Source organism: Rhinatrema bivittatum, chromosome 3 (genome assembly GCF_901001135.1).
Source record: "Rhinatrema bivittatum chromosome 3, aRhiBiv1.1, whole genome shotgun sequence".
In the NCBI taxonomy this organism is placed as follows: Eukaryota; Metazoa; Chordata; class Amphibia; order Gymnophiona; family Rhinatrematidae; genus Rhinatrema; species Rhinatrema bivittatum.
The window spans coordinates 415,266,174-415,294,160 of NC_042617.1; the positions used below are offsets into that span (position 1 = coordinate 415,266,174).

A 27,987-nucleotide genomic window follows, 5' to 3' on the forward strand; every position below is an offset into this window, starting at 1 on the left:
TGGCTTCTTCCTGTGGATGGGCCTGAGCCGGCTCCCCTCTTGTTGTGTTTGTTCTGAAAGGACTGGCACCTGCCTGTGGGGTGAGGTGTTTGATATGTATTTTTGTATGGTCTAAAACGCTGTGATCCTCTGCCCTTAGATGTTCGGGGTGAGGGGCATTGGCTTCTTTTGTTCTTGTCCTCCGGTAGCAGAGGTACTGGGGATTGGCCCCATTTGTCGGCTAACTTCTCCAGTTTGCTTCCGAACAGGAAGGCTCCTTTAAAGGGCATTCTTGTGAGTTTCGTCTTGGAAGTTGCATTGGCTGACCAGCTTCGGAGCCAGAGTTGCCTTCTGGCTGCCACAATGGATGAGACTCCCCTGGCTGAGGTGCGCACCAGGTCGGAGGTTGCATCCATGAGGAAGGATATTGCTGGTTCTAGTGTTTTGACTGGGGTGGTGGCATTCCTGGCAAGTGACATACAGATGCATGTCACCACGGCACAGCAGGCAGTGACATAGCTGAAACATCGAATGACTGTTTAAGGATGGATTCCTGACATCTGTCTTGGGCATCCTGGAGTGCCGCTCCTCCTTCGACTGAATGGTAGTGCACTTTGTAACAGTGCAGACCATGGCATCCACTTTGGGAACCCCAGGAGTTCTTTGGCTGAGGGTTTCAGGGGGTATAGGGCCTTCCAGGGCCCGCCCTCCTTTGAAGCTGGCCTCTGGAGCATTCCAGGTCAATCAGTTGTACAGCCTGCAGCATTGGGAATTGGCATGAGGCCTGACAGAGCCCGACCAAAACTGGGTTCGTCTTTGGCTCCGCTGCGGTGCTTGTGCCTGGAATGGCCAGCATCTTCAAAGCTCAGAGACACGAGGTCTGAGAGCTTGCCTTTGGAGAAGAAATGCATCATGGTTCAGTATGGTTCTGTTCCCAGAGGGATTTCCCCTTCCTCTGGGAATCTGGCTCTTCCTCAGAGGAGTCCGTGTCCCTTAAGGGGAGGCTTTTGTCTGGAGGAGGCATATCTCGGGGAGGCAGAGAGGGGCCTGGAAGGTTTTGGTCCTCTGGTGGAGCCAGTGGCTGTAGAATCCCACCCAGGAAAAGGTTCCTGGGTCTATATTGAACCTAGCGGCGTTCCCAGAGGGGCCCGTCTGAGGAGGGGCCAAGCAGGGGATAGAGAGGTCTGGGTTATTATAGTTGGTGGAGCTGGGTTCCTCTACTGGCAGAGGAGGGCCTTGTCCCGGTTCCCCCAGAGCCGCCTTGCACTGTAGGCACTGTAGGCACTGTAGGCACAGGGCAGTAGCCACTTCGTGTTGCGCAGCTCTCAGGTGGCAGGCTTGTCCCTTGGCCGGCGGTGCCATGATTTGTGCGCGTGGAGTCATTCAAAACTCGTCTGTGCGCGTATATGCACGCGCTGGGAGGCTTAGTTGTGCACTCCGGGTGTGCAGATGCTGTGCGCGCAGAATTCAAAAGATGTGCGTGCAGGTTGGTAGATGTGCGCGCGGGCCTATTTGTGCGCCCAGCACAGTTGAGCGTGCCGCTATGCGCCCAGCACCATTGTGTGCGTCGCTATGCGCATGGCACAGATATTCGCGCACCACTGTGCGCACAAGTAGTTTGTGCGCCAGGCTCGCCGCTGTGCGGACAATACGGCGATCAAGGGGGCGAAATGGCACCGGCGACCATGCAGGCAAGATGGCGGCCCCCCCAGAGGGTCTCTACGTGGGAGGACCCTCTCGCCGGATCGGGGTCTAGCCCGAATGGGGCTGCTCAACTCGATTGAACAGACGCCGGAAGGATGATCTGTGCGGCTATCCGAGCCTCGGAGACCGGAGATTTTAAGAAAAGTTTTCTACCTTACCTTGTCTCAGCACTTCCCGGTCTAATGCCAGGCGGTCTCCGGCTGTGGGGGAGAGGGAGATTACCTTCACCGCCACGCTCGGAATTGCACCCGCTGCCTCTCTGCCACTCCCATTCTGGGGGCTAAGACCATAGGAGCCGGCTACCGGACCGAGGCTTATGTCTGAGGGATCTCGGAAATCACCTCAGGAATTCTAGACTGGGGGAGGGACCTTTAGGTATCACCGCAGGAGAGTGGGGCACCTCTGTAGAGGTAAGATTATTTCTTCTGTGTTTTGGAATTTTCTTCTTTGGTTTGGATTTTCTAACGCTGTGCAAGCGTGTGTATAGTCCCGAACAGCTAAGGCAGAGCTTTCCAAAGTGTGTGTCATGACACTTTAGTGTGTCGCCTGAGGTGTGCCGGTGTGTCGCGCAAGCCCGGTGCACGTGACACACCGGCAAGTGGGAGCCAATGCAGCCGCCGGTGGAGCTCATCCCACTGGCGGCTAAGCAGTGAAGAATCGTTGTGCTGTGTGCCGCACACAGCAGGAAGATCGGTAAGGCCGTGGTGAGTTCACGTCACCACAGCCCGAAGAAAAAGGGCATGTCTAAACGTGCAGGTGCTCCGCCTCCTTCCTGCCCACGCGGCCCCGAAAGAAAAATGTTGCCGGAGCCGCACGGGCAGGAAGGAGATGAAGCAGCCGCGTGCAGAAGAGGAGCCGCGTTGTTGCAGCGGGCGAGAAGAGGCCCGGTAGTAGGGCCCCCACCGCGGATCGGATCGGCCCGAGAAGATCAGAGTCGCCGCGATCGGCCCGAGAAGATCAGGGCCGCTGCAGAGCCGATCCTGCAGCGACCCGTGAAGAGGAGGCCCAGAGGTAAGAGAGAGGCTGAGGGCCCGTAGAGTGCGTGTATGAGCTGAGTTGAGAGATTGGGTGCCTGTATGAGCTGAGCTGAGGTGAGAGATTGGGTGCCTGTATGAGCTGAATTGAGAGATTGTGTGCGTGTATGAGGTGAGTTGAGAGATTGGGTGCCTGTGTGAGTTGAGAGATTGGGTGTGGGAGTGAGGACCTCAATGTTTGCAGAGACAGCATGTAAGAGCCTGTGTGTGTGTGAGAGAGAGACAGCATGTGACAGTTAGAGCCTGTGCATGAGCAAGACAGCATGTGGGAGTGAGAGAGAGCCTGGGTGTGTGAGAGTCAGACAGCATGTGCAAGAGAGAGACTGTATATGAATGATTGTATGAGAGAGAGCATGTGAGAGTGAGAGCCTGTGTGTGTGTGTGAGAGAGAAAGTATGTGAGAATGAGAACCTGACTGTATGTTTGAGGGAAGAAGATAGATGGAGAGAAAAGAAATAGAAAAAAAGACAATATGAAATGAATTGGCAAAAAAATAAGAAAGGGGAGGTGGAACAAAAAAGCCTGGGACCAACCGATTAGAAAACTAAGATCAGACAGCAAAGGTAAAAAAAAAAAAAAAAAAGAAATAAATTACTTTTTACTGATTGGCACATGTAATCTTTGTTAATGTCAAGAGTAGCACTTTCTCTATGCGGATCTCACAATGTACGAGATCAACATGGAGGTAGTGGAAACCCACGGGGCCTGCACAGAGGAGGCATCAGAATGGGCTTCAGTGCCAATAGCAGCAATCAGCGCCTCCCCAATAGCCATGCGGCATCAGTGGCAGCAGAGGAATGAGAGAGGCTCCGAGGTTGCTGGCAAAAGAGAGGGGGTCTGCCTTTAGTGTGTGCATGTGTATGAATGAGTGCCTGCCTGGGGGTGTATGTGTGTGAATGGATGGGTGCCTGCCTGGGGGATGGTGAGGGAGTGGTGTGAGAATGACTGGGAGCTTGCCTGGGTGTGTGTGTTTGTGTGTATGTGAGGGAGCCAGAGAGAGTGTGTATGAGAAAATCCAGGGGAGTAAGAGTTTGTGTGTGGGGTGTGTGTGGAGGGGGAGAGAGTGTCTTAGAGCCTGAGAGTGTGTCAGTGTCTGTGAGAGCGAGTGGTTATGGTGGGTATAAGAGCATGAATGTGTATGTATGTGACAGTGTATGTGTGAGAGAGAATGGACATGTGAGTCTGTGTGAGAGAGGATAACCTCTGGGAAATTGTAAAAAATGTATATGATTTTAATTAATAGAAATTCTATTTATCAGTAGTTTTAAAATATTCTTTTATTAGTATGGTTTTACTATTATAACTGATGCTTTATGTTTCTTGATTTTATTTGTTTTATGAGGAATGATGGTTCTGTTTTTCCATTGTTAATACACAGAGTCTGGCTTCTTGGAGTTTCCATTTCAGTTTTTGTCTAATTTGTGCTCCTTTATTTTGTATTCTGTGTTTGGTGAGGGTCTGTCTCTGCTCTGTGTGTGTGACCATGATGAGAGATTCTGCTAGCATAGGGATCTATAGCAATCGGGTTTGTTTTGTTTCCTCAGTAGGTGGTGTATTGGTATTCTAGGACCCAGTGTAATATTTACCCATGCTTTTTCACAGGTAGAGTTATTGTTGTTTGAGTCCTTGGTGTTATTACTGTTATGTTACAATGGGATTGCAGTATAGATTTTGAGTGTCTTTTTTGCGAGGTTTTATTTTAGTTCACAATGTGCCTGGCAGTGGAAGGTGTTTGTGCTGCTGTTAATGTGAGGTGACAACAGCATTTGAAAATATCTTTTAGTATGATGAGCTGTAAGGGAAACATCCAAGCTCCATTGTTTGGGGGAATTTCAGTGGATGCACAGAGTTACAGAACTGGAGGTGCAGGATTTATATTGACATTCTGTCCCTTCCTATAAATTCCAGATTTCACTCTCATAGCCATATAGAATTAGTTGAATGAGGCTATCAAATAATTATATAGTGTGAAACTGGCCAGCTTTTTAAAATTATGCAGAAGACCCTTTGGACTTTTTTATTAACACCAAATATTCAAAAGCTGTGTTCATCCCATCAAGCTCATATATCTCATTAAAGAGGTAAATTGAATAACACAATAACTTTGTTTTATTAGTGTTACTCATAAAGTATAACAGGCAGAGGGAGCCGGCGGCGAAAGCGGCCTCCGGCTCCCTCTGCCTGGATGAATGCACGGCCCCCGCCGGCAGTGAATGAATGCCCGTGCGATTTCCGGTCTCCGGTGCAGCCGCAGTCCTGTCCCCTCCTCCCGAAGCAAAAAAAAAAACCGAAAAAGTAGCAAGGCTCGGGCCTGCTACGGTAGTCCCTTCACCCTTCCTCCCGATTTCGGTGCTCAAGGCGGCCGGGTGGGCGTGTATTCATCCAGGCAGAGGGAGCCGGCGGCGAAAGCGGCCTCCGGCTCCCTCTGCCTGGATGAATGCACGGCCCCCGCCGGCAGTAAATGAATGCCCGTGCGATTTCGGCGCTCAAGGCGGCCGTGCATTCATCCAGGCAGAGGGAGCCGGCGGCGAAAGCGGCCGGCTCCCTCTGCCTGGATGAATGCACGGCCCCCGCCGGCAGTGAATGAATGCCCGTGCGATTTCGGCGCTCATGCCTTGAGCGCTGAAATCGCACGGGCATTGTTTCTGTTTATCCCAGTCTAATCGGTTGCCCATTCAGGAGCCAAAGTTATTTTCATTATGACTAGGGTTCAGTGGTCTTTTTCTGATTTAAGAAAAAAAAAAAAAAAAAAGGCTGGAGATCAACTTATTTGTTAGAAAGAGGTTTTCCTATAAGGAATTTGATGCATGAATGAATGCCCGTGCGATTTCGGCGCTCAAGGCATGAGCGCCGAAATCGCACGGGCATTCATTCACTGCCGGCGGGGGCCGTGCATTCATCCAGGCAGAGGGAGCCGGAGGCTGCTTTCGCCGCCGGCTCCCTCTGCCTGGATGAATGCACGCCCACCCGGCTGCCTTGAGCGCCGAAATCGGGAGGAGAGGAGAAGGGACTATCGTAGCAGGCCCGAGCCTTGCTACTTTTTCGGGTTTTTTTTTTTTGCCTCGGGAGGAGAAGACAGACTGGGGCTGCACCGGAGACCGGACGGGGCCAGGGCAGGTGAGCGGGGGCTGGGGGAAAGTTTGCCGAGCATCGGGGAACATAACTGTCCACTTCCTGGTACCTGTCATTTCAAATGACAGATACCAGCGTGGCCGTGAAGCGTTAGGCCCGCGAACCCAGGATACTGTATAGGCGCTCTATACAGTAAAATGGGTTGCGCGGGCCTAACGCTTGCCTAAGGCTTCGCAGCCGCGGCATGCATTTGCATGCAATTAGAAGAGAGTATCGAGCGCTAGGTGAAGAGAACTGTGCGTGCGGGGAACGAGGGTGCGCCTGGCAATGCCGCACTCTTTCTACCGCGGCCTTAGAGTATCGACCTGTATAAAAGTTAGCCTAATGAAAAAAAAAAAAAAAGAAGTGACAAGAGGCAATTCTAGACATGGAGATTAAACTTAGCAGGATAAAGTCTGGTCATGGTGGAAAGCAGATCTAAAGGCTATCAGGTATGCTTATCTGGATAACTTGAATATAGCCGGTTAGGTTTAAACATACAAACGGTAAAGTAAAAAATAAAATAAAAATCATTCCACTTCACAGGCAAGCAGACCTGATCCCCCACTCTCCCTATCCCCCATAATCATTAAAAAAAAAAAAAAAAAAAATTGCAGACCACAATGGCCCAAGGCCTGACCCCTAGTCCCAGATATTTAAATAAAAGGCCTGGCTCCAGGCTCCCTTCTGCCCCCAACCCACCAGGAATCCCCCAAAACCCCAAGGCCAAGTTTGTAGGTAGATGAGTCTTACTGCGTTCCTGGCAGTGTCCAGTGTTGCACCAATAGCAATGCTGGGGGTGAGCAATACCAACGAAGCTGTCTAGTAAGACAACTACAACTGACAGCAACATTGATGGCGTACATTAGCAGGATTACTATCATTGCAACACCGAAACTTCTGGGAGGAAAGTACAACTCCTGTTTCTCAGCTCGGCCTTGGGAGGCTCTGGGTGGGTCAAGAGGGTGGGGGGAATATTGCCAGTTGGGTTTAAGGTTATTTGGCTAAATATATCCAGGATAACTTTATGAGAGTATATTCAGCATGAGGTGCGCCCTGCTGAATATTATATGGGTAGCTTTGCCTGGATAATTTTGCCACTTACCAGCCTACTGCATATGAACCTCAGTTCTCTTAGTTTTTGGAGGTACACATAGCGCCTCAAAGACTCAAAAGATTTGCAGGCATAGCATTTCTTGGTAAGATAGCTAGACACCGGCCTCCAGACTTTTTTCGATGATTTGCAATTATGGCCAACATTTTGGACAGACAGACAATGTCTGTGCATGTCAGCGAGAAAGGCATGGACTGATGTTTTGGGGTGCAGGGAAGTCTTTGTCAGTCAACTTCTAAGTGAGGCAATGTAAACTATTACGGACCCTCGAGACTCTACTTGACATGGGATTCATTCTTGGCAGAATTAAGATGTTGCCTTGCAATACCAACCAAACACAGAAACCAAAAAGCAAGTTCTCTACTGGCAATTATTCTGGGATCTGAGTATAGTTCAAAAATTATGTTGACAGACCCTGTAATGTTAGGTGGGAGGGACAGAAGACTAGAAGAGTCTCAGCCAAAGGAAAATTGTATAACATACAAGTACTGTAATTGGATTTGCCAATTAAAATATGCTAAGAGTGTAATTTGCTGCCAGAGAATGTGGTCAAGGGTAGTAATAGTAGAGTTTAAAAAAGGATTTGGACAAATTTCTTGAGAACAGGTCCACAAATAGCTATTAGCCAGATAGATTTGGATATTGCCATTGTTTACTGCTGGGAGTGAGCAGTATGGATGTGCCAGGTACTTCCAAATGACCCAGGATGCTGGGCTCAATGGAGCATTGGTCTAATCTAGCATGGCACTTATGTTTTTAAGGTGTGTCTGAAATATGTTTAAACTTGTCCTCAGTTCTTTTTTTTTTTTTTTTTTACTCAAGACTGTAGAAAATGTCATTCCTTTAAGCTTCAACCTACACATCTAAGAGTTTATAACACTGCCAACAGCTTCTCTTATTACTAGGTTTCTTGTCAGCCTTCAGTAGTATGTGCTTTGGTCGGATGTTTTTCAGTGCTGACATCACTGTTCAGTACATAGTCAGCCGCCTGGCCCAAGTCTAACTAGGAGGCTTGGAACAGATAGCGCCCCTTCCTACAGCACAGGCTGCCCAAGGCACAAGAAACATCTCATTTGACTTATTATTCATAACCTATTACAGAGAGAATATCTGACCATGGTGGCAGTCTAACCTTGATAATTTTATCACTCGGCTCATGCCGTGTAATCTCAAAAGCATGCAGTGTTGCACACAAAGAAATGCCATTAAAGAAATGAATGACCGCCCCCATATAGTGTGACAGGAAGCAGCAATTAACGAGGAGAGGGTATGGGGCACTCTTAAAAACCTGGCATGCTGAGACAGAAAGCATAGCAATAAGAGTTTTATTTACAACACACACCCAACCAAGCCAATGCTGGGTTGTAAAATACACACATGAAGTGATGCACCATCTGGAGATGTGGTGTAATCTAAGCTGGAAAATCAGGGGGGAAAAAAAAGTGGTTTATACAAGCCAGCTGGAAGATAAAACAACTAAAGTCACAAAAATGTAAGGAGAGGTTTAAAAAAAAAAGTGCAACTTGTGAGCATATAGCCCACTCACATTGCAGCTGTTTGGCTGGCGGGGACGGGACAGGGAGCTTACTGGACCACATTCCAAGACTGTAACAGCTCAAGAAATTTCTTTATTAAAACCTCCCTTTGTTCTGATTTGTACTTCATTCCAGGGGGAAAACTGGCATTTAAAAGACTAATATTTTACCTTAGTTTAAGGAATGGATGGCTCAAAAGTATTGTCAGAGCATTACACAGTCTTCCATCTCTAGGTCACCGGTTCAAATCCAGCTCACATCTATAAAGATCTCAAAAGGCGACCAACATGAAATGAGATGGCACTCTCAGGCTAGTTCCAAAGGCCTTGGCATTCACATCGGAGCCCCTGTCGGATTCCTACAGATTAGTGACTTTTGTCACACACCTTGTCACTGATTTATGACAAGGGAACGAGAGGAACCTAGTTCGGTTTCGTCCCGTCCACTATTCGGAATATTGATAAATGAAGGTGATGCTGTGCTGCTCATTATCTGAACCATATCACACTGAAATATATAAAGCAGGGGTGGCCAGCTTGGTCCTCGAAAGCCACAAACAGTACTGGTTTTCAGGATATCCACAATGAATATGCATGATAGAGATTTGCATACAATGGAAGTAGTGCATGCAAAATCTGTCTCAGGCATATTCATTGTGGATATCCTGAAAACCTGGCCTATTTGTGGCTCTCGAGGACCAGAGTTTTCCAACCCTTATATAAAGCATGGATAAGATCATTTTGCTGCTGCTTGAGCTTATATCCATTGGATATAAGCTCAAGCAGCAGCAAAATGATCTCAAGAAACAGGCAAATTGAAATTTTAAAGGATCTAGTGTTCTTGCTCTAACTATTCCAAATTCTCATAGATCAAAGTAGGCACAGAATTGGTAGCCCCATGCACGGCTTCTGTGTTTGAGAATAGATAGCCATCTGAAAACGCAAAGTTTTTGCATTGCTGTGCTAACAAAAATAAGTCACAGCAGCCTGACTGGATTCACTGTAATCCAAGAGAGAATCAGTCAGAAGAAATGTACACAGACTCAAAAGTTTTCAACAATAGACTGTAACGGAGCCCTACAAGTAAACTAGGGCAAGCCAACTGACAAATGGTAAGAGGCCAATGACGTCTGTGCAAAACCATGCCAGCTCTGCATCAGACTAAAATTCATTTGCATTAGGGCACAGGCCTAAATAACTAAACTGAAAAGCCCAAAAGCAGAGCTTTCATAAAGTTTATTTCTGGCAAAGAAAAGATCTCCCTGTACCAATGAAAATGGAGCTATATGTAATTCATACAAATTATAATGAAAAACAACATTTTTAAACAAGAAAAAGTATTTCGACATAGCTCATTATAACACATACAGTCCCCAAGGATGAAAGATCTGCTAAACCTTCCTGTCAGGCAGAAAGGTGGAGGAAAGAAAACCAAGGTTTGACAGTTAAAGAGATATAACCGGGAAGCCGAGCACCCATGGTTCGTCCACCCCCACCCAGCCTAGTTGAACTCCACCAACTACACACAAGGAAAATGTAATACATAATTTGGATGAAATGGCTCCAGCCATTTATTAGAGTCCCTAACAGGGTAGTCTAATTTAGGTGCCAAGTCCAGTCAATAATGTCTACAAATTGCCACTGGGCCATGTGCTGATAACTGATTTTTCGCCCATGTGGAACCACAGAATCTCATTCCCAGCGAGTCCCCGCACAGACATGACTGCCAAACACCGGATGTTGTCTCAGCCTGGCCGCCACACAGCAAGCCCCACCGGAGACCCTCCGCATGTATCCAAGCCATCGCTCTGTCAAGGCCCCAAACCCAGGGCCTGAAATTGATCATCAGTGGCAAGACAAGTGGTGGCCCCTAGGCCTCTCTCGTACATACCGGAACTTCCCAGCTTCCTTCTAATGCCTCTGCATTTACAAATGCTTTCCTGGACTCTGTTGCCGCTGCCACAGGGGCCTGGAAGTACCCTTCCACCCACACGTGACAGGCTCCCCCCAAACATACGGCTACGATTCATGCATCAAATCCAATGACTAACCTATGAATAGCTTGTAGAAACAGATTATTTCCCAAGTTCGACAAGTGCACTCCGTCCAGAGCATATAATTCTGCGCAATGCATATCTACCCAATCATGGCTGAAATAACTACCACGCTGTTGGATGGCTTTGGCACAGTACCTCCCCCACCATCCGCTCATCATCACAGGAGGGGTCCTGGGCAGACCGCCACAGTCCCTCACAGAGATGTCCAGCCATTGAATCATCAAGGCCCAATCCCCAGGCCTGACATTAGCGGCCCATGGCCCACAAGTTGAAGTGGCCTGAAGGCCACGTGCCCCTTGATCAAGATCTCGCTGCAGGGGTCCTGGCTAGTCCGCCATGAAGCAGGACCCTCTAAAGCCCCTCCACAAACATATCCGGCTATTGATCTGTCAAGGCCCAATCCCCAGACCTGACATTAGCACTCATGGCCCAAGCACAGAGGGGTGGCCCTCCGATGACCGCACCAGAGGATCCTTGGGGAGTCCGCCCTTCAGCGGGACCCTCCAGCACCTGGCATGCCATTCACAACTCTGCACAACAGAACACATTATAGTCTCACAGCTATAATGTGTTCCACAAAGGCTCTGTAGCTCGCTGACATGCAAAGCTCCAAGGACTGCAAGCGTGAAAGCAACCTGGAAGAACGTAGCTCGCACTCACCCGCTGCTGCCCCAGGCAGAATACTCCAAAGCAGTAACCAGACATCATGGGACACTGGTCCCTGTGTGTCCGGCTGAAAGGATGCACCAAGGCAATAATGGGAGGTCATGGGTCAGCTTCTTTGGCAAAGCCCCACAACACCCCCTTGACCAAGAAATGCTGCTCTGCGCGGCCCGTTTTCCACTTCAAGTGGCAGGTGCAAATGTACATGTTCTTGGATGGTCCCTGCCATTTAGCATGTACTATACGGCTAATAAAGAGACCCTTTGGAACCCAGTATCACAATGAAGCACACCCCATCTTGTGCACCCTCCAGTTCCGAAGGACCACAGCCACTCCAACTCTCAGCAATGCTTGTACAGTGAGAAAATCTGCATTCTCACTGCACAATCCGGGAGCAGGCCTCACTCGCGCCACGGTGTTCATGTGCACGCAGCACATGAAGTCCCACCGCAATTCCAATGCCTGGGCTCCCAGAAGACTGCTCATTCGCTGCCAAACCACTACTGCATTGCCATGCCACAACACCCCCATCGACAACCAATCGCATCACCTTAGATGTGCGTGCAGACTACATGGGAAGACAACTGTGAAGTTCCCGGTTGAACAACCCGCTGTCCAGAGGTCTGGCCAGTGGGGTGCGCACCAAGCTTTCTTGACGTAACACCAAATCGCTGGCTCCTGATGCATCAGAGTATACTTGGCTATTATAGATGCTAGCCGGTCTAGGGTAGGGACTTAGACCATACGGCCAGGTCTTCCCTAACTGCTGTTGGACTTGCTCTTCCTGACTGCATCATGGGCCAGAGTTGGTGATATAGCATGCCTCCTTGAACGAGGCATTTAAAAGTCCAGCCCAAATTTCCTGCATTTGGCCATGTTTTCGGGCATGCGTGATGGCTGAGTAGCTGACTATCCATGCTGAAAGACATCGGACAACAGCAGTGATAGGAAAGAGAACTTAAATCTTAGCACGCGCCCAAGGCACCCGCACAGGGGAACAGTCATCGTGTCTAATGTGTAACGCGTAAGCTCCCGACCTCCATTAGCCCATCTGCTGAATAACAGCCTGTGGGAGACCAGTGCTGACACGCCGGAATAGGCTCAAATGCGGAATGAGTGAGCACCGCGACATTTGCTCTGAAGCCCATCTTCCGTGAGGGTTTTCTTGAAAACTGGTAACGGCTTAATAGAGATCTATTGTGGTGAAGCAAAACAAACAGTCCCCTTTTGGGCATAGGGTTGAGTCCCTTTATCGGTCTTGGGCTGGAGTGTTAATCTTAGGTATAAGGTGATCCCACAATAAGCCACAGAGCTGTGATACATTATGTGACGGCACTGCAAACTCGCCAACGTGCCAGGCTCTGAAGAATGCCAGTCTCAAACTCACTTATTACTAATGGGGCAAGACGCGCTAAAGCCGTAAACGAAGGTCATGGGTCAGTGGCCTCTGTGCGTCGCACCGAGGCAAGGGGGACTCCCTGGCCCCACCTAGCATTACTCCTTTTTACGGCGAGGAACACGAACAAACTTACGTCTGTATGAGCACTTTAACCATACAATTTGATGCAGGCAACGTTAAATCTATTCTGAAGCATTCTATCCTGCATAAACCACTGTCACACAAGAAACAATCAAACATTGTATTTTTAATTGTAAATAAGAAGGGTAGAGGGAAATTCGATTTTCCTAAGTGCATAATTTCTTCTTCAGCTGAAAATATTAAATTACGTATCAGCAAACCCTCTGTGGCTATTCTCAGGTCCCCCTCACCTCAGAGAAAGTTCTGAAAAAATGTACTCGCAGCCAAGTAATCTTAAAGTAAATGAAGTAGAAAATGTTCTAGTGTAAGTTTCTCTCTGCTGTACACGGACACCTACTGCGGTACTGATTTAGGAGAGAACTGATTTGCATTCCTAGACACATTAATTTTCTACTGCCAATCACCACTTTCTGGGAGCAGATCATCACCTCCCCTTAACAAGTGCTGCTCCACGCAGCCCAATTCCCGCTTTGAGAAAACTAGAGCAGCAAGGTGTGAACGAACCCTGTTCCTGCCCAATCCCTGCTGTTTGGCGTGCAATGGGCAGTTAATCAAGAGGTCCTCTGAAACCTGGTGATTGGACCAGCGGTTAGCAATGAGAAAGACCTTCGGCTTTCTTGCAGTTGCGAATGCAAACACTCCATGTGGGTGGGGGCCAAGGATCAGCCCAGCTGATGACCTCTTCACGTCCCCTGTCGCACAATCACCAGCTGGAACCAAAGGAAAAGTCACCTAACAACGACCAGCAGTACTGGGGCCGTGTGGGCCAGATATCATGCTCCTCTTACTCTACCAGGGAAAGAACGCCAAGCTGTATCCTGCAACGCCAGATGCATGTGAACAAGCAGCTCTGTACCACTTGCAGATACTGTACGTCTATAAAAGGAACTGCGCGCAGGCGCACACCAGCACTCACAATTCTATCACTGCCACACTGCATCCTACGCACGCAAAACCCATTTTAATACCGCAAGTTCTGCGCACAGCACAGTAGCATCCCACAAAGCAGAAATCGATTTAAACTGTTTTGATGAAAACTGGCAGTCACATGATCCCTGTATTTCTGAGCTTTAATAGGCAAGCTGCAACATTTTATACCCGCTGTTTCCTAACTTGGAAATAAAACATTACAATAGAAGTGATCCTACAGCAAGTCGATAGATATCTATAAATCTACACCCAGCTTTCATCTAAGTCTTCACCCTTTCCACGAAAACACAATTTTAATTCAAGACCACTAAACCGCAGATCCGAAATGTCATAAAGCACAATTCAACTCCCTTTAAGATCGCAGACCTTGCAGCTTTCAAGGTTACAGTCGCGCCAGACAGTGACCGTCTGATGACACGTAGGGCCTTATAGGGTAAACTAGAAACATGCAAACGACCCCCACGGGAAAGCCCGTGCTGGAACGCGGAGACCCCGCTGTCATTCCCATGCTGACTGGGGGGGTGGTGGGGCGCTCTACCTGACCTGGAAGCAACTGCACCCATGCAGGTGCCAACAATGCCAAATAGGCTGGGAGTGTGGATGGAGAGAATCAGCTGCGTCCTTTCCTCACCAAGGATTTTCTCGCCCGTTGTGGTGCCACAGCATAGATCAATCAGGGCAGGAATCAGACTGGCACACCACGAGCAGTGCATGTTCCAAAAAAGAGGAGAGTCTGCTTACTGGAAGAAGCAGAAGATCAAGATTGGATGAGCTGGACCACGCCTGGAAACGCTGTCACCTCCATTTTTTTTTTGTAATAAACGACCCGGATCCAGGCCCCCTTTCATTTACTCCGCGTTCTGTCCGAAGTGGATGTGCAGTCTCTGGCCGCAAGTCAGCCACCTCCCTCCAGCGAGTCCTCTGCTCCACCCTCGTCCTGCATTCAACACCACTTGGTCCTTGCCTGGCATCTCCAGCTCCCCAGCTGCGTGGTCAAAAGAGACCACCTCATGGGCTGTTGCTCGCCACCTCATGGGGGAGGGGCATTCAAGCGCCTGTCGTGGCCCACCTAGGGGGGTCTCACCACGCTCCTCCATGGAGACATACAACCCATGTTGTTGTTGGGGGGTCATACCTCCGTGGATGGGCCGAATGTTCTGGGAGCACTAAAGCGGGAAGCCCCCTACCGCCTGGCACAGGCCACACCGCCAAACCTCGCACCAACCCTGGAGCCGCAAACTTACCCGCCCGGTAGAAGAAAAAGCAAAAACGCAAGCCCCGGGTAGGACAAAAACCATAACTCTGCTTGGTGCCAAGGAGAAAGAGGTCGTGCTGAGGGGAGCCGGCGGATTTTAAACCCGGGGGAGCAACGTCATTGGCGGCGGCGCCACCACATCAAGGAGCCCAGCGGTGCCGGCAGCACGATGCCAGCACCATTACAGACAGCGCACAGAGGGGGTGGGGAACGGACATCTCGTGGAGGGGTGGGGAACGACCCCCATCCCGAACGGAGGTAAGGCACTGACGCGGCGGGGGCAGCCGCCCACACGGGTGCATCAGGCACCAGGTTATTAGCGGTGCCCACACATCCGTGCTGGGGGGGGGGGGGGGGCTGCCCATTTGAGGCTAATCTGCACCCAGCATTATGGCAGCAACCTGTAAGGCCACATGAACCCTTCCAATCAAAGATGATAAACATTTAAACCTGATCACTTTTATTTTCCCTGAACTATGTACGTCCTCTGTTTACAGTGCACCTGCACTCTTATTCCTATCGTTTCAATTTCGGCATTTCCTCTAATCTTACCTATTTCCCCATCACGTTTGCTCCATAGGAGGTTTGCAAAATGCAATACTATTGTAACTCTAATTTAATGCTAATCTGAGTGTAATCTGCCTCGAGGACGACTTGGAAAAGGCAGTGTTCAAATGTTGGCATATTGAGCATTTCGATAGGATCCTATCCATGAAGGGGTTTCTCCCATTTTGTATTTAATTGAGAAGAGCATCCCAAAACAATGAACAAGCAATGTTCTTTATAGAACATACTCCTGGCGGGAAAACTGTAGAAAGAGTGACAAATACTGGAGAGAGCCCAGGGCTCACAAAAAAGACAGGACATCTTTATGGGTATAAAATACTAGCAACCATAAATGGGATAGTCTGTGTGTAACAAGATAGGCCAAACCAAATTCCTCAAAGATCTGGATGAATAAGGAATGATATGACAAGAGTTTTTTATTGGTAACTCTCTTCATATAGCATCAAGTCCATCCCCTCCTTCATAATCTAAAATCTAGGAAAATAAATCTTGGTTTAAAAGCAACAGTCCAACTTTAAGAATCTTTCTAAGCCATACAGCACTTAAGCATTCTATCATAAAAAAAAAACCATAGAGATTTAATTTGTTTTCTTTTGTTTTTTAAAGCATGGAACAAAACGATATTTCACAGATTTGATCGCCTCCTTTCCCTACCCCTTTGCTGGATAAACCAGGGAGGACCTGCAGTGAAACACTTCTACAAGCCTCACTGGTAAGAGAGAGAGAATGAGGGCAGGTATCCAAGTATCAACTTGTATACATTTTACCCAATCTCCTCAGCAGTTTTGAAGAGAATGTGGTTCAATGGATTCTCTTCCATACCTGGTAATTATGAGTTTCACATTTTGGAAGATGATTCAAAACTCCTGGAACCTTGGGAGTTTTCTTATTGGGTCTCTCTAAAATTATTCATTTGATGTACAGTAACCTAAAGCTCCTCCGACTGGCTGTAAAGAATCTGGGAGGTGCTAAATCACAAAAAAACTAACACATAGGTTATCTCCATTGTTAAGTTTATAGACTCAATACCATGCCTTAATGTGCCTGCCCACCTGAAACGATATTTGTAGATGATTCTAGTTTTGTTTCTCTTAATCTTCTATATAAAATGGGAGTCTGAGCTTTTTCACTTATTTCTGTAGGATGCATGATTTACTATGGTTTATACTCAAGAAATAACTGGATATAGATAGATACATACACACACACATATAACTACAAATACTTGCATACTTTTATAAATTAGGGCACCCTTTATTGTACAAGTATCCGTAACCTCAGTAAACATTTTCAAATGTAAAAAACAAAAAAAAGTCATTTCTCTTTCATAGTTTTTTCTGCTTTAAAATAGAATATCAACTTAATGTCTCCAACAGCTGCAAAATAAGGTCACATGTAGACTGCGCCGTTACATTCTCCAGGAAGTTACACTAGCACGTGTGAACTAACGAGTGCTCTTTTGGTCAAGCAAATCGACAGATCAGTTTTCAGATTTCAAACAAAATATCTCCTGTATTATAATCAGCACAGAAAAGAGCAGTGGTAAAGTATGTGCTTCTTCTGTAACATTTTTCTAACACTGCTCTATTTTAGATTACTAAAATGAAAAATGTCTCTTGTCCTTGCGTGCCATCACTGTAGTGAAAGGCATACTGTGGTTGTTTGCATAACCTCTCTCTGTTCCCGAGTCCAGGCAATTATGTGGCCTTAACTAAATATTGACTGTGCTGATGTCTAACTATGCATCAAGAGCTTTCCGGAAGAAAAACCACGTCACATTTTTGGCAATCCATTCACTCACCATTCCGAGAGACATCAAGTTCTACTAGCTGCATGAAGTTTGCGATTTCAGGAGGGAGTCGCTGAATTTCATTATCACTAAGTCCAAGTTTCCGCAACTTTATAAGCTGGAAAAATGGCTGAAAAAGAAAGAGAGAGATATTTCAGTTATTTGTGCAGCACACTATTATTGTCAAATTAGTCCCTAAAAGTACATTTCTATCCTCCTTCCACACTGCCACAACAGAAAGCATTGATACAATCAATCATTCTTGCCAGAAATAGCCAAACTATCAATAATGCTTAGTACAGGGAGAGGGAGAAACAGCTCAACTGGCTGAAGACAGAAGAACCTGCTCTGTAAGCACTTTCAGTATCCTTAAAGGGTAGCAATTCAAAGATGAGACCAGTGGAGCTGGTTTTCTTTTGTTGAAGTTTGCAATAATGGACTGACAACAAGCCTTCTAACAAGAACATGGGTCTCACGAATCTGAGCCAGATGTATGATCTCTGGGTTATCTATTTGTTTACGCTGTAACAAACTCAGGGTGTCTACAACTTTTTTTTTTTTTTTTTTCAAACAAAAAAGGTAATGGCTTCTACTAAGGAAGCGTGGGGGAGGCACAATGCGCTTCTCACTAGTACCATTATTGACTTATTATCCAACCATAAAATCGCCACGTCATCCAGGTCAGCCTAAACAGGCTGATCCAGTCCTGGTTTTGCCCAACTGCGTGCACAGAGTTGTTCCGATTTCCATGCGGCCCTACTTGAACATCAATAGGGAACCTTTGTGTTCCTTTTTTTATTTATTTATTTAATTTCTCCCAGAAATTCAATAGGGTTTATTACAAGAACAAAAACATGACAAAAATCAGTGGATTAATATCATTTGTGGTCAATTGTAATAAGCGCAGATACATTTCCAGGATAAATAAAACTGAAAATGAAGGTTCCTAACCATCAAAGTAAAGTAACCATTCCCCCCCCCCCCCCCCCCCCATTTTATATCCCTTCCCAACTCATCACAGCGATAGTCCTCAGCCGAGGGCCATGGGAGCTCTTTCAGGAATCCTGCAATCAAAAGCCATAAATCCAGACACTGAGTTGCCGCTGTGCAATGACCGGGACTCCCCTCTCTTCCTCCCCACACAAAGGGCTGTAAGCACTGCCTCCGCAGCGTCCTCAGCCCTGACCAACCCGAAAAGCAGGACACCTGAGGTAGGAATCAAGCCAAGGACCACCGAGTTGGCCCCATGTACTCATTTCTAACAAGGATGGCCCATGGCTGGTTAAGACTGGTCAACGACCTTCCGCTCAGATATGCCTCGGGCTTAAGTTATATTATACAGATTATGCAGTATCTGGGGATGAAATGGCCAAGTAGCTGACATTTTCAGGCAGCCGACCAACCTCAGGTCCCAAAAGGGGAGAAAGAGTAGGTCAATGTCTGTGTTTTCATTTTAAGTTGAAATACTTTCCAATTACTACTATTTCTTTGAATAACTTTAAAGAATTCTTTTAGGACAATGTCCAAAAAAAAGATATCATCCTATGATGGTATTATGTATGCTAAGCAGCTGCAGGTTGATAAAGTGCTGTCAGTAACAGCGGCTATTTATGAACATCAAAGATAAAAAAAACCAAATAAAACTTTTGGAAATTTGTGGAGCCTTAGTGAGCACCAGTCAAGCAAGTCTCTGTATGCCTTTGGGGATTTGGAGAGGGGAGATTGCTGGTGGGAGTTATAGTGAGGGAAACTTTTGGAGCTGGAGCAGCAAACTGTTGGGATGAGGAGCTGGACATGACCTAATGGGATGAGAGCAGGGAATGATAAAAAATTAAAATTGTAACTCACTTCAAACACTATTGCTTGAGGAAGTGAAACATAAATTGTAATAAGCCAAGTAGTTATGCTTTGATATCTTTCCCTGGGGCAGTCATCTGCCAAAACAGCAGCCGTTGTCTGATAAGATATGAAAGCTGAACTGATGAATATATATATATATGGAAGACATTAAAGTAACAGAAGAGGAATGCACAGAAAATACAGTTTATTGAAAGTGATTGTTAGAGTAATTATTTATAGTATTTCTTTGCTCTATATGAACTTGCACTTTAATCTGCATTCAAATTTTGCAAAGTATTTTAAAAATGCAACCTAAATCATAAGAAATGTTCTTGCAGCTCTACATAGAGCACAGCAAATTAAATGCAGCCCTGTGTTGTGCCCAATATCCCAGTACCCAACTAAAAAAAAAATCCTTCAACTTAAATATTTTGTATGGGACACAGTGTTTGAATTATATTGTAGTTTGGATTTTATTTTTTATTTTTTTTTAATATCCTCATATATCTTTTTTTAAATACGTTTTATGCAGCTGACCTGAATGTTTGTTTCCATTTCTGTATTCTTGCGAGACCTCTGAAAATGAGCAGCAGGTGGCCTCTTGAAATCCACCAGGAAAATTATTTTATTTTTGCTAACGAGTGAGCTGTCAGATACCATTTTGTTAGAATGCACACACAAACCACAGACCTTGAACTATGGCTCCCATACTCTCTTTTTTTAATCAAAACGATTTGCTGCCACTTTGTAGCAGAGGATTAGTGCTTTTAACCTTGGGTATGTACACAAATATTCGGGTTTTAGCCAATGATATAAAAAAAAAAAAAAAAAAGTTTTATGGCAGGAAAAGAATTCCAATTACAAAACTGCAGACCTTACAACTTGAGGATTAGCTGATGGGTCTCTTTTCCAGTTTAAACAATGAAAAGTCGTGGTACTGACTAATAGTGGTTCTAGGGAGCACAGCAGTGGAATTTAAATTTCTGGGGTCAATTGCAAGACAGAAAAGATGTCTGGATTTGATGATTACATAATGTGGCTTTGGTTCAATTGTATCCTCTTTTCTTCAGGCTACGGCCTACTTTTGGGGATTACCATTCCTGTGTGTAATAACCTCGTTACATTTAGGTTCCCAACAAGTGCTTTGCTTTCCTACAGTCTACTGTGTCAGTCAGTTCTGCAGGGGCACCATTCTTTCACAGATGGGAACCCGTGGACTGTGGTGTGGTTGATGCAGCCTAATGGGCAAACCAAGTCCACGTCAACAGCTGGTGGACACGGCCTTACTGGGACTGGAGCTTCACCTATACCAGCCGATTCCCCGCAGGTTAAGTCCTTGGGTTCCAGGGGCCGACAAGCATCCCTTAAGGAGCAGTCAGAGAGTCCAGGTACAGGCAGTGGTCCAGGGCTGGTAGTGAGAAGACAGGATCCAGGTACAAGCTGAGATCAGGGCAGGCAGCTGGTAAGGAGGAGTCGATGTCTGTAACAGGCAGCAGGCAAGGACAGGCAAAACAAGGAAGGACGGACACAGGACAAAGCAGGAGTAAGGCTGGGAGGCACGATGGGAAACAAGGCAAGGCAGGAACAAGGAAACTTAGCAGGACACCAAAGCAAGCAGGGCAATGAGGCATAAAGAGTAGCAACACACAATGCAGACTAGGCAGGACGACATGCTGCCGAGGCATGGGTTTGGAGCTCAGCTGGGATTTAAATACCCAGCCATGCCATCATCAGAGGGCGCCTCTGAAGTCTTCCTTGCCGTGGGGGTTGCATTTCTATGGTCAAATTCACACTTTTTACAAAGCAAACAAACAGACATGGATTGGGACAGTGGGAAAGATTTCCAGGTAAATCACCATAGATTGTAAAATGTCTGAACTGGGTCACTGATGAATGTAAGTGTATCCATTATCCTAGCACAGATAATGTGGTTTCTTATCTGCTTCTGAAGAGCAGTACATTCTCTCTTTAACTATTAGGTACAGCAAACTGATATCAGCAAGCCAGGAACATCCTTCCCTTTTCTCTGGATACGCTCAAAATATGTTACAATAAACAAAGAAAGAATGTCCCTTCACACAAACAATATTTTCAATATTTATTTTGTCCCAGAAGTTTTGGCTGCTCCTGTAAGCTTCTAGTTTAGTTGTAAGAGGCTTCTACCAGACTACCATATCATGAGAATCCATTCACAACTCCCCAAGAGCTGAGGGTCACTTATTTTTTTATATTCACCTCCCAACTCATATCACTAACTGTGGCTCCCACCACAGCTGGGATAACACAGGCCCCGAGTTTGGCCACCAGATTGTATTGTTCTATGACAGATGACACTCCCTCTCCCCCACTTATGGGGCTCCGAATGCTGCGGCTGGCCCAGGGAGCAAAGCCAGACTCAGTAACTGTCAATTTACAGTACTGTTTTATCTGCTATTTTTAAAGATCATTCTATGTTTGCCTATAAAAAAAGAGGGCAAAATGTAGGAGTTTTTTGGGTGTTTTTTTTTTTTTACTGTCCTTGAATCTTTCATTTATATTAGTTTGGAATCATCTTGTAGGGATAATTCAGACCAACATTTTTGAGTATATGTTAAAGGAGTTCATTCTCTCTGAACCTAACAAAATCGAAGATTATCTGCAAAGCATCATGGACATTCTTCTATTTGTACTGAGACTGAGAAATGCAGGCCTTGCAGAAGGAATGCATAGGTTGTAAATCCTATCCTGGCATGGTCACCAGTTTGTCTACTGTTAGCTCTGTTGAAATAAAGGGCTTTAATACTGATTGAAGGACACTTGTTTATAATGGCATTTTGAGACTATGCAGGTCTCTCTGCTAACATGAACAGTTTTATAAAAAGAGAGAGTGTGTGACTCCCAATCAGAGAGCTGAGCTTGGCCCGCCCTCATCATAAGCATTGACTGTGCATGCATTAAGCAAATGAACTCCTATAAAATAAGTGAAACAAAGGAGCTAGGGGTTCCCGCCATCCAAGAGCTCTCCCCAATTAATAGTCTACATCTCAGGGGACCAGAAGTCTGCCAGCACCTTAGCCTGATCTCTGGGGCAGAGAGACGCCAACTCAATGCCTGCACTCAGCTAAGCCACTAGACCTGCACACATATGCACACAGACGCTGATACATTCAATGAGAAAAGCTGTCTCCTTTAACTGCTGTTTACCAGCATACAGGCCGATACAGTACAGTGCGCTCCGGCGGAACACCCTGTTAACCCGCGTTTTGACGCGCTACCTTTACCCCTTATTCAGTAAGGGGTCGAAAATGCGCGTCCAACCCCCCCGAAACTAATAGCATGTTGATGGCCCTATTAGTTATTCCCACGCGATTCACCAAGTAAAATGTGCAGCCAAGCCGCACATTTTACTTTCAGAAATTAGCGCCTACCCAAAGGTAGGTGTTAATTTCTGCAGGCACCGGGAAAGTATGCAGAAAAGCAGTAAAAACTGCTTTTCTGTACACCCTCCAACTTAATATCATAGCGATATTAAGTTGGAGGTCCCAAAGTAAAAAATAATTTTAAAAAAAAATTTTAAAATCGGCCCGCGCCTCGTGGGTTGAAAACCGGACACTCAATTTTGCCGGCGTCCGGTTTCTGAACCCATGGCTGTCAGCAGGTTTGAGAACAGATGCCTGCAAAATTGAGCGTCGGCTGTCAAACCCGCTGACAGCCGCCGCTCCTGTCCAAAATGAGGCGCTAGGGACGCGCTAGTGTCCCTAGCGCTTCTTTTTACTGCGGGCCCTCATTTAAATACTGAATCGCGCGCACAGGAGAGGGGCCTGTGCGTGCGATTCAATATTTAAATGAGGGCCCGCGGTAAAAAGAAGTTCTAGGGACACTAGTGCGTCCCTAGCGCTCTCCCGTGACTTTTACAGAATCGGCCTGTTTGTGAGAAAACTAACAATTCAGAGGTCTGAAGTTACCTTTAGGTTTGTGGATAGATAGTTCTGATTGCTCTGAATTAAAACTATGCAAACTTCTGATCAACAAGCTGTAGTGCCTCTATCTTTCTAAATCACCTAAACGATTGTTATATCAATTGCTGTATATTTTCATTAATAAAGCTCTCAATAAAACCTGTTAGACAAACTGAATGAGTCCTTGTTCTGATTAAAACCAACTCTAAATCAACCATAGTTTGAGTAATTTAATTCATAAATTCTGTGTGTTATACTGTGGATGTTCCAAAATATGATTACTCTATATTAGTGATGCTACCATCTTCCTTACAATCTGACACAAAAAGGTCAATTTAAACATGGGTCATGTACTGTGTGTGACAACTGATATAAAGTTTTATTCATCCTAGATTAGTGATAGTGTCTAGCAATCTGAATATGGCGAAGCAATGTGACAAGGCAATAGCAAGAGCTAGAAGAATGCCTGGCTGCATTGAGAGACGAATAACCAGTAAGAAAAAGGAGGTGATAATCCCCCTGTACAGGTACTTGGTGAGGCCTCACCTGGAGTACTCTGTTCAGTTCTGGGGACCACATCTCAAAAAGGAACAGAGACAGGATGGAGGTGGTCCAGAGAAGGGCGACCAAAATAGTGGTGTGTCTCCATCAAATGACTTATGAGGAGAGATTGAAGGACCTAAATATATATACCCTGGAGGAAAGGAGGTGCAAGGGAGATATGATACAAACCTTCAGATACCTGAAAGGTTTTAATGATGCACAATCAATGACAAACCTTTTCTGTTGGAAAGAAATCAGTAGAACTAGGGGTCAGGCAATGAAACTCCAAGGAAGACGAATCAGAACCAATGTCAGGAAATATTTCTTCACAGAAAGGGTTGTGGATGTCTGGAATGCCCTTCCGGAGGACATGGTGAAGACAAAAATGGTAAAAAATTTCAAAGGGGCATGGGATAAACACTGTGGATCCCTTAAGGCTAGAGGATGGGAATGAAGAAGAGTGCATGGGGGTAACTTGCTGGTGTGGCAAGTTAATCAATAAGCCTTTATGCTGTTAATGCTACTCCAACATTGCTCTCTGCTTCAATGGCAAGAGATAATGGGGAATTGGACTCAAAAAGCAACCAACAAGGGCCCTGACTGACAGTCCGGGAAACCGATAATTATAAAGGTGGCTTGTATGGACAGTAGTTACTACTATAAGCTTGCTGGGCAGACTGGATGGATAATTTGGTCCTTTTCTGCCATCATTTCTGTGTTTCTATTAAAATTCCAATATGCCCTGCCAGATCGCTAGAACTGTTCTACTCAAGTTATTTATCCCACTGTTTGCAATCTATTTCGATTTAAAGCTTAATTTCATATAATTTAGTTTATAATCAATCAGGTGAATAACCTCAACAGTCAACCACAACATTTGGAAAGCTCTTCCAAAAGTAACCAAAACATGAGATTCCTGAATATTTGACAAATATACAGATGTCAAATCAGAACTCGTACCTTGGAACATAAAAGCTGGATTTCTAAAATAAACAAACAGAAGCGCCATTCACTGAGCATTGGCTGTCTCTCACACTACAGAAGAACTTAACTCACTGTATGACAAATAACTATTTTAAACTGAGGAGGCGATGTTTCTACATGCCAACAGCAATGTGAACAAAACTTTCAGTTTTAAATGGCAGACTCTGCAATCAACTGGATTAAATCAGGAAATAGAGCAGCAAATCCTTCTGCCAACATAGCCTGCCCAATTTTTGAGAGGTCAGGAATGATTGGTTCCTAGAGGACAGGGGAGCAGTTGCATGATGAATGAAGAGAGATATATTAGAAACAGTGTGGTTGTAAGGTTTGTTCTGAGGCTGTTAGAACAAGAACAGTTGTCAAGGGAAGAGCATTTAGTGCATGCAATGAGAAACAATATAGCATAGTTAGGGACATAAGACATTCGTTGCTCCTTTAGGAATGCTTGAAAATATTTTTCAAGTCCAATCTACAATGATAAGGCTTGAAAAGTTTATTTTTAACCCAGATCTACAATAAGATAAGTTGCTTAAGAGATATTCATAGTTTTTATCGCTTTCCCAGCCAACATATTTCCCCTGATGAAGTTAACTTTGGTGAAATACGGCCTTTGCTGGGACGTATAAGGAGCGATGATTTTGATAAGGAAGCAATGTAAATTGAATACATTTAATAATGTTTTATGTGCAAGGAGTATATTTGTGACGTCCATGCATTTGAGGCGATCGCTGCTTATATTTTCAACCAAAACAAACTATTCACAAATGACAAAAATTGTTCAAGTGTTTTTTTGTGCCAGTGATTATATTTAAGATACTGCTAATTGCAGCCGAACCAAGTTTTCATATGAATTGGCTTTTTTCACCTGTTTAAGAATGTACTAGGGAAATGAGATTTGTTTAAAATCACAAGGTGTTCCATTTTTAACTTATTTAGCATTACATTAGAATTTTTTTTTTAATTAGCCCATATTTTGTTAGCTACTGAGGACAGCTCATAGCACTTACCAGTGAGTCACTGGGCCAGGCCCCAATCATGTTAAAGAGCAGTATAAATTAGTGTAGCAGTCCTCTACTAGTGAGAGGAGGGCTAATTGAGACTGTTCATATTTATTGTATTTGGCTTTCACCACTGCAGTTAATAGTTCAAGAGAACAAATATTCACTATAGCTAAATGCCCATAGTTAAGATCCGAAGTAAAATGCTGCCTTCCCACGGGATACATACCACACAAATAATTTAGAAAACAATACTTAGAACAAAAAAAAAAAAATCTACAGCAATATATAAAATGAGAAAAAAAGCTTCAAATACTTTTTGGCTACAAGCTAGTATCATTCAAGTTGTGTCCCTCAACTAGAATTACATGCAATCTATTTTGATTTAAAGCTTAATTTCATATAATTTAGTTTACAATCAACCAGGTGAATAACCTCAAAAATAGTCAAGAGTCAACCACAATATTTGGAAAGCTCTTCCAAAAGTAACCAGAGCATGAAATTCCTGAATTGTTGACACTGGGCCAAAATGAAATCCCCATCTGCCTTGATAGTAAAGCAAATAGCCAGACTCAGGCAGTAGGTATTTTCTGCATGCCTAGTGCCAGCAATCTCCTTTCATTTAGCTTCAATGTGCTTTATGATGCTGGCAAAACTCACAGTAAGGATGCTGCAACGTTAAGCAACTTAGGTCGTGTCCTTCAAAAGTTCTTCCTTCACTGTTGAGAAATTGGCAAGGCTTTTTAAAATCCTTTATCATATAATTATTCAGTAGACAAAAGATTCTCTCCATGAGAATAACCAGAATGCATGTAAATCTCCTAGGTGGGGAACTATTTTCTTGCATGGTTACGATTATGGTCGCCGGTTTCAGACTTTGGAGTTTTCCACTTAGATGTTTTTGAGTTGAAAATAGTTCACCAGATGTTCACAGTTTAAAAATAAAGGAATGACACTCCAGTAAATAAATTTTAGGAGATAACTAAGCTGGCAACAATATAGGCAATTCTTATAAAGACACTGTAGATGAATTTCATGGAAATCAAATAAATCACTTTAAGTTTAAATATTCACATAATATAAGAACATAAGAACATAAGAAATTGCCATGCTGGGTCAGACCAAGGGTCCATCAAGCCCAGCATCCTGCTTCCAACAGAATCCAAACCAAGCCACAAGAACCTGGCAATTACCCAAACACTAAGAAGATTGCATGCTACTGATGCAATTAATAGCAGTGGCTATTCCCTAATAGCAGTGGCTATTCCCTAAGACAATGCATATCCAGCATGGCTCTCTGCTTCAACGGCATGGGAGAAAGACTGATACATCACGCATTTCCAGCATAGCTTCAACAGCAGGGGAGAAGAAAAAAAGGATTCGCACTCACAAAGCAGGGAGTAGCTGGCTTGTTACGGCGGTTACTACCCCAAACCAAATGTGCCTGATTCTTCACTTTCGATGCATATCCAGCATGGCTCTCTGCTTAAACGGCATGGGAGAAGAAAAACAACCAATAAGGACTGTATAACATAGTCTGGGTAAAACAAATAAGCATGGGAGTAGCTTGCTTATTGCGGCGGTTACTACCCCTAACTAATCAAGCTAGATATTTCACTTGGATGCAGCTCCATCACTGCTCTCTACATTAATGGTGGGGGTGGAAGGGAAATAGAACCAAGAGCTAAGAGAAACAGATAAGTATGAGAGAAAAAATGTGTGAAGCTTGCTGGGCAGACTGGATGGGCCGTTTGGTCTTCTTCTGCCGTCATTTCTATGTTTCTATGTTAAATGTGATTAATAGCCGTTAATGGACTTCTCCTCCAAGAACTTAACCAATTCTTTTTTGAACCCAGCTACACTAACTGCACTAATCACATCCTCTGGCAACAAATTCCAGAGCTTTATTGTGTGTTGAGTGAAAAAGAATTTTCTCCAATTAGTCTTAAATGTGCTACTTGCTAACTTCATGGAATGCCCCCTAGTCCTTCTATTATTCGAAAGTGTAAATAACCGATTCACATCTACTCATTCAAGACCTCTCATGATCTTAAAGACCTCTATCATATCCCCCCTCAACCGTCTCTTCTCCAAGCTGAACAGCTCTAATCTCTTCAGCCTTTCCTCAAAGGGGAGCTGTTCCATCCCCTTTATCATTTTGGTTGCCCTTCTCTATACCTTCTCATTCGCAACTATATCTTTTTTGAGATGAGACGACCAGAATTATACACAGTATTACAGGTGCGGTCTCACCATGGAGCGATATAGAGGCATTATGACATTTTCCGTTTTATTAACCATTCCCTTCCTAATAATTCCAACATTGTTTGCTTTTTTGACTGCTGCAGCACACTGAGCCAACAATTTTAAAGTATTATCCACTATGATGCCTAGATCTTTTTCCTGGG

General features: G+C 45.0%; 1 protein-coding gene across 1 annotated transcript in view; it reads right to left on the minus strand.

Annotated features, from left to right (window-relative positions):
* The window catches only part of LRRC1 (leucine rich repeat containing 1), a 248,198-nt gene that overhangs the window by 170,143 nt on the left and 50,068 nt on the right, over nucleotides 1–27,987 (minus strand). Inside the window, exon 2 of the mRNA XM_029595706.1 lies at nucleotides 17,290–17,407. Coding sequence (XP_029451566.1) covers nucleotides 17,290–17,407 — 118 coding nt within the window. The remainder of the gene's footprint in view (nucleotides 1–17,289; nucleotides 17,408–27,987) is intronic.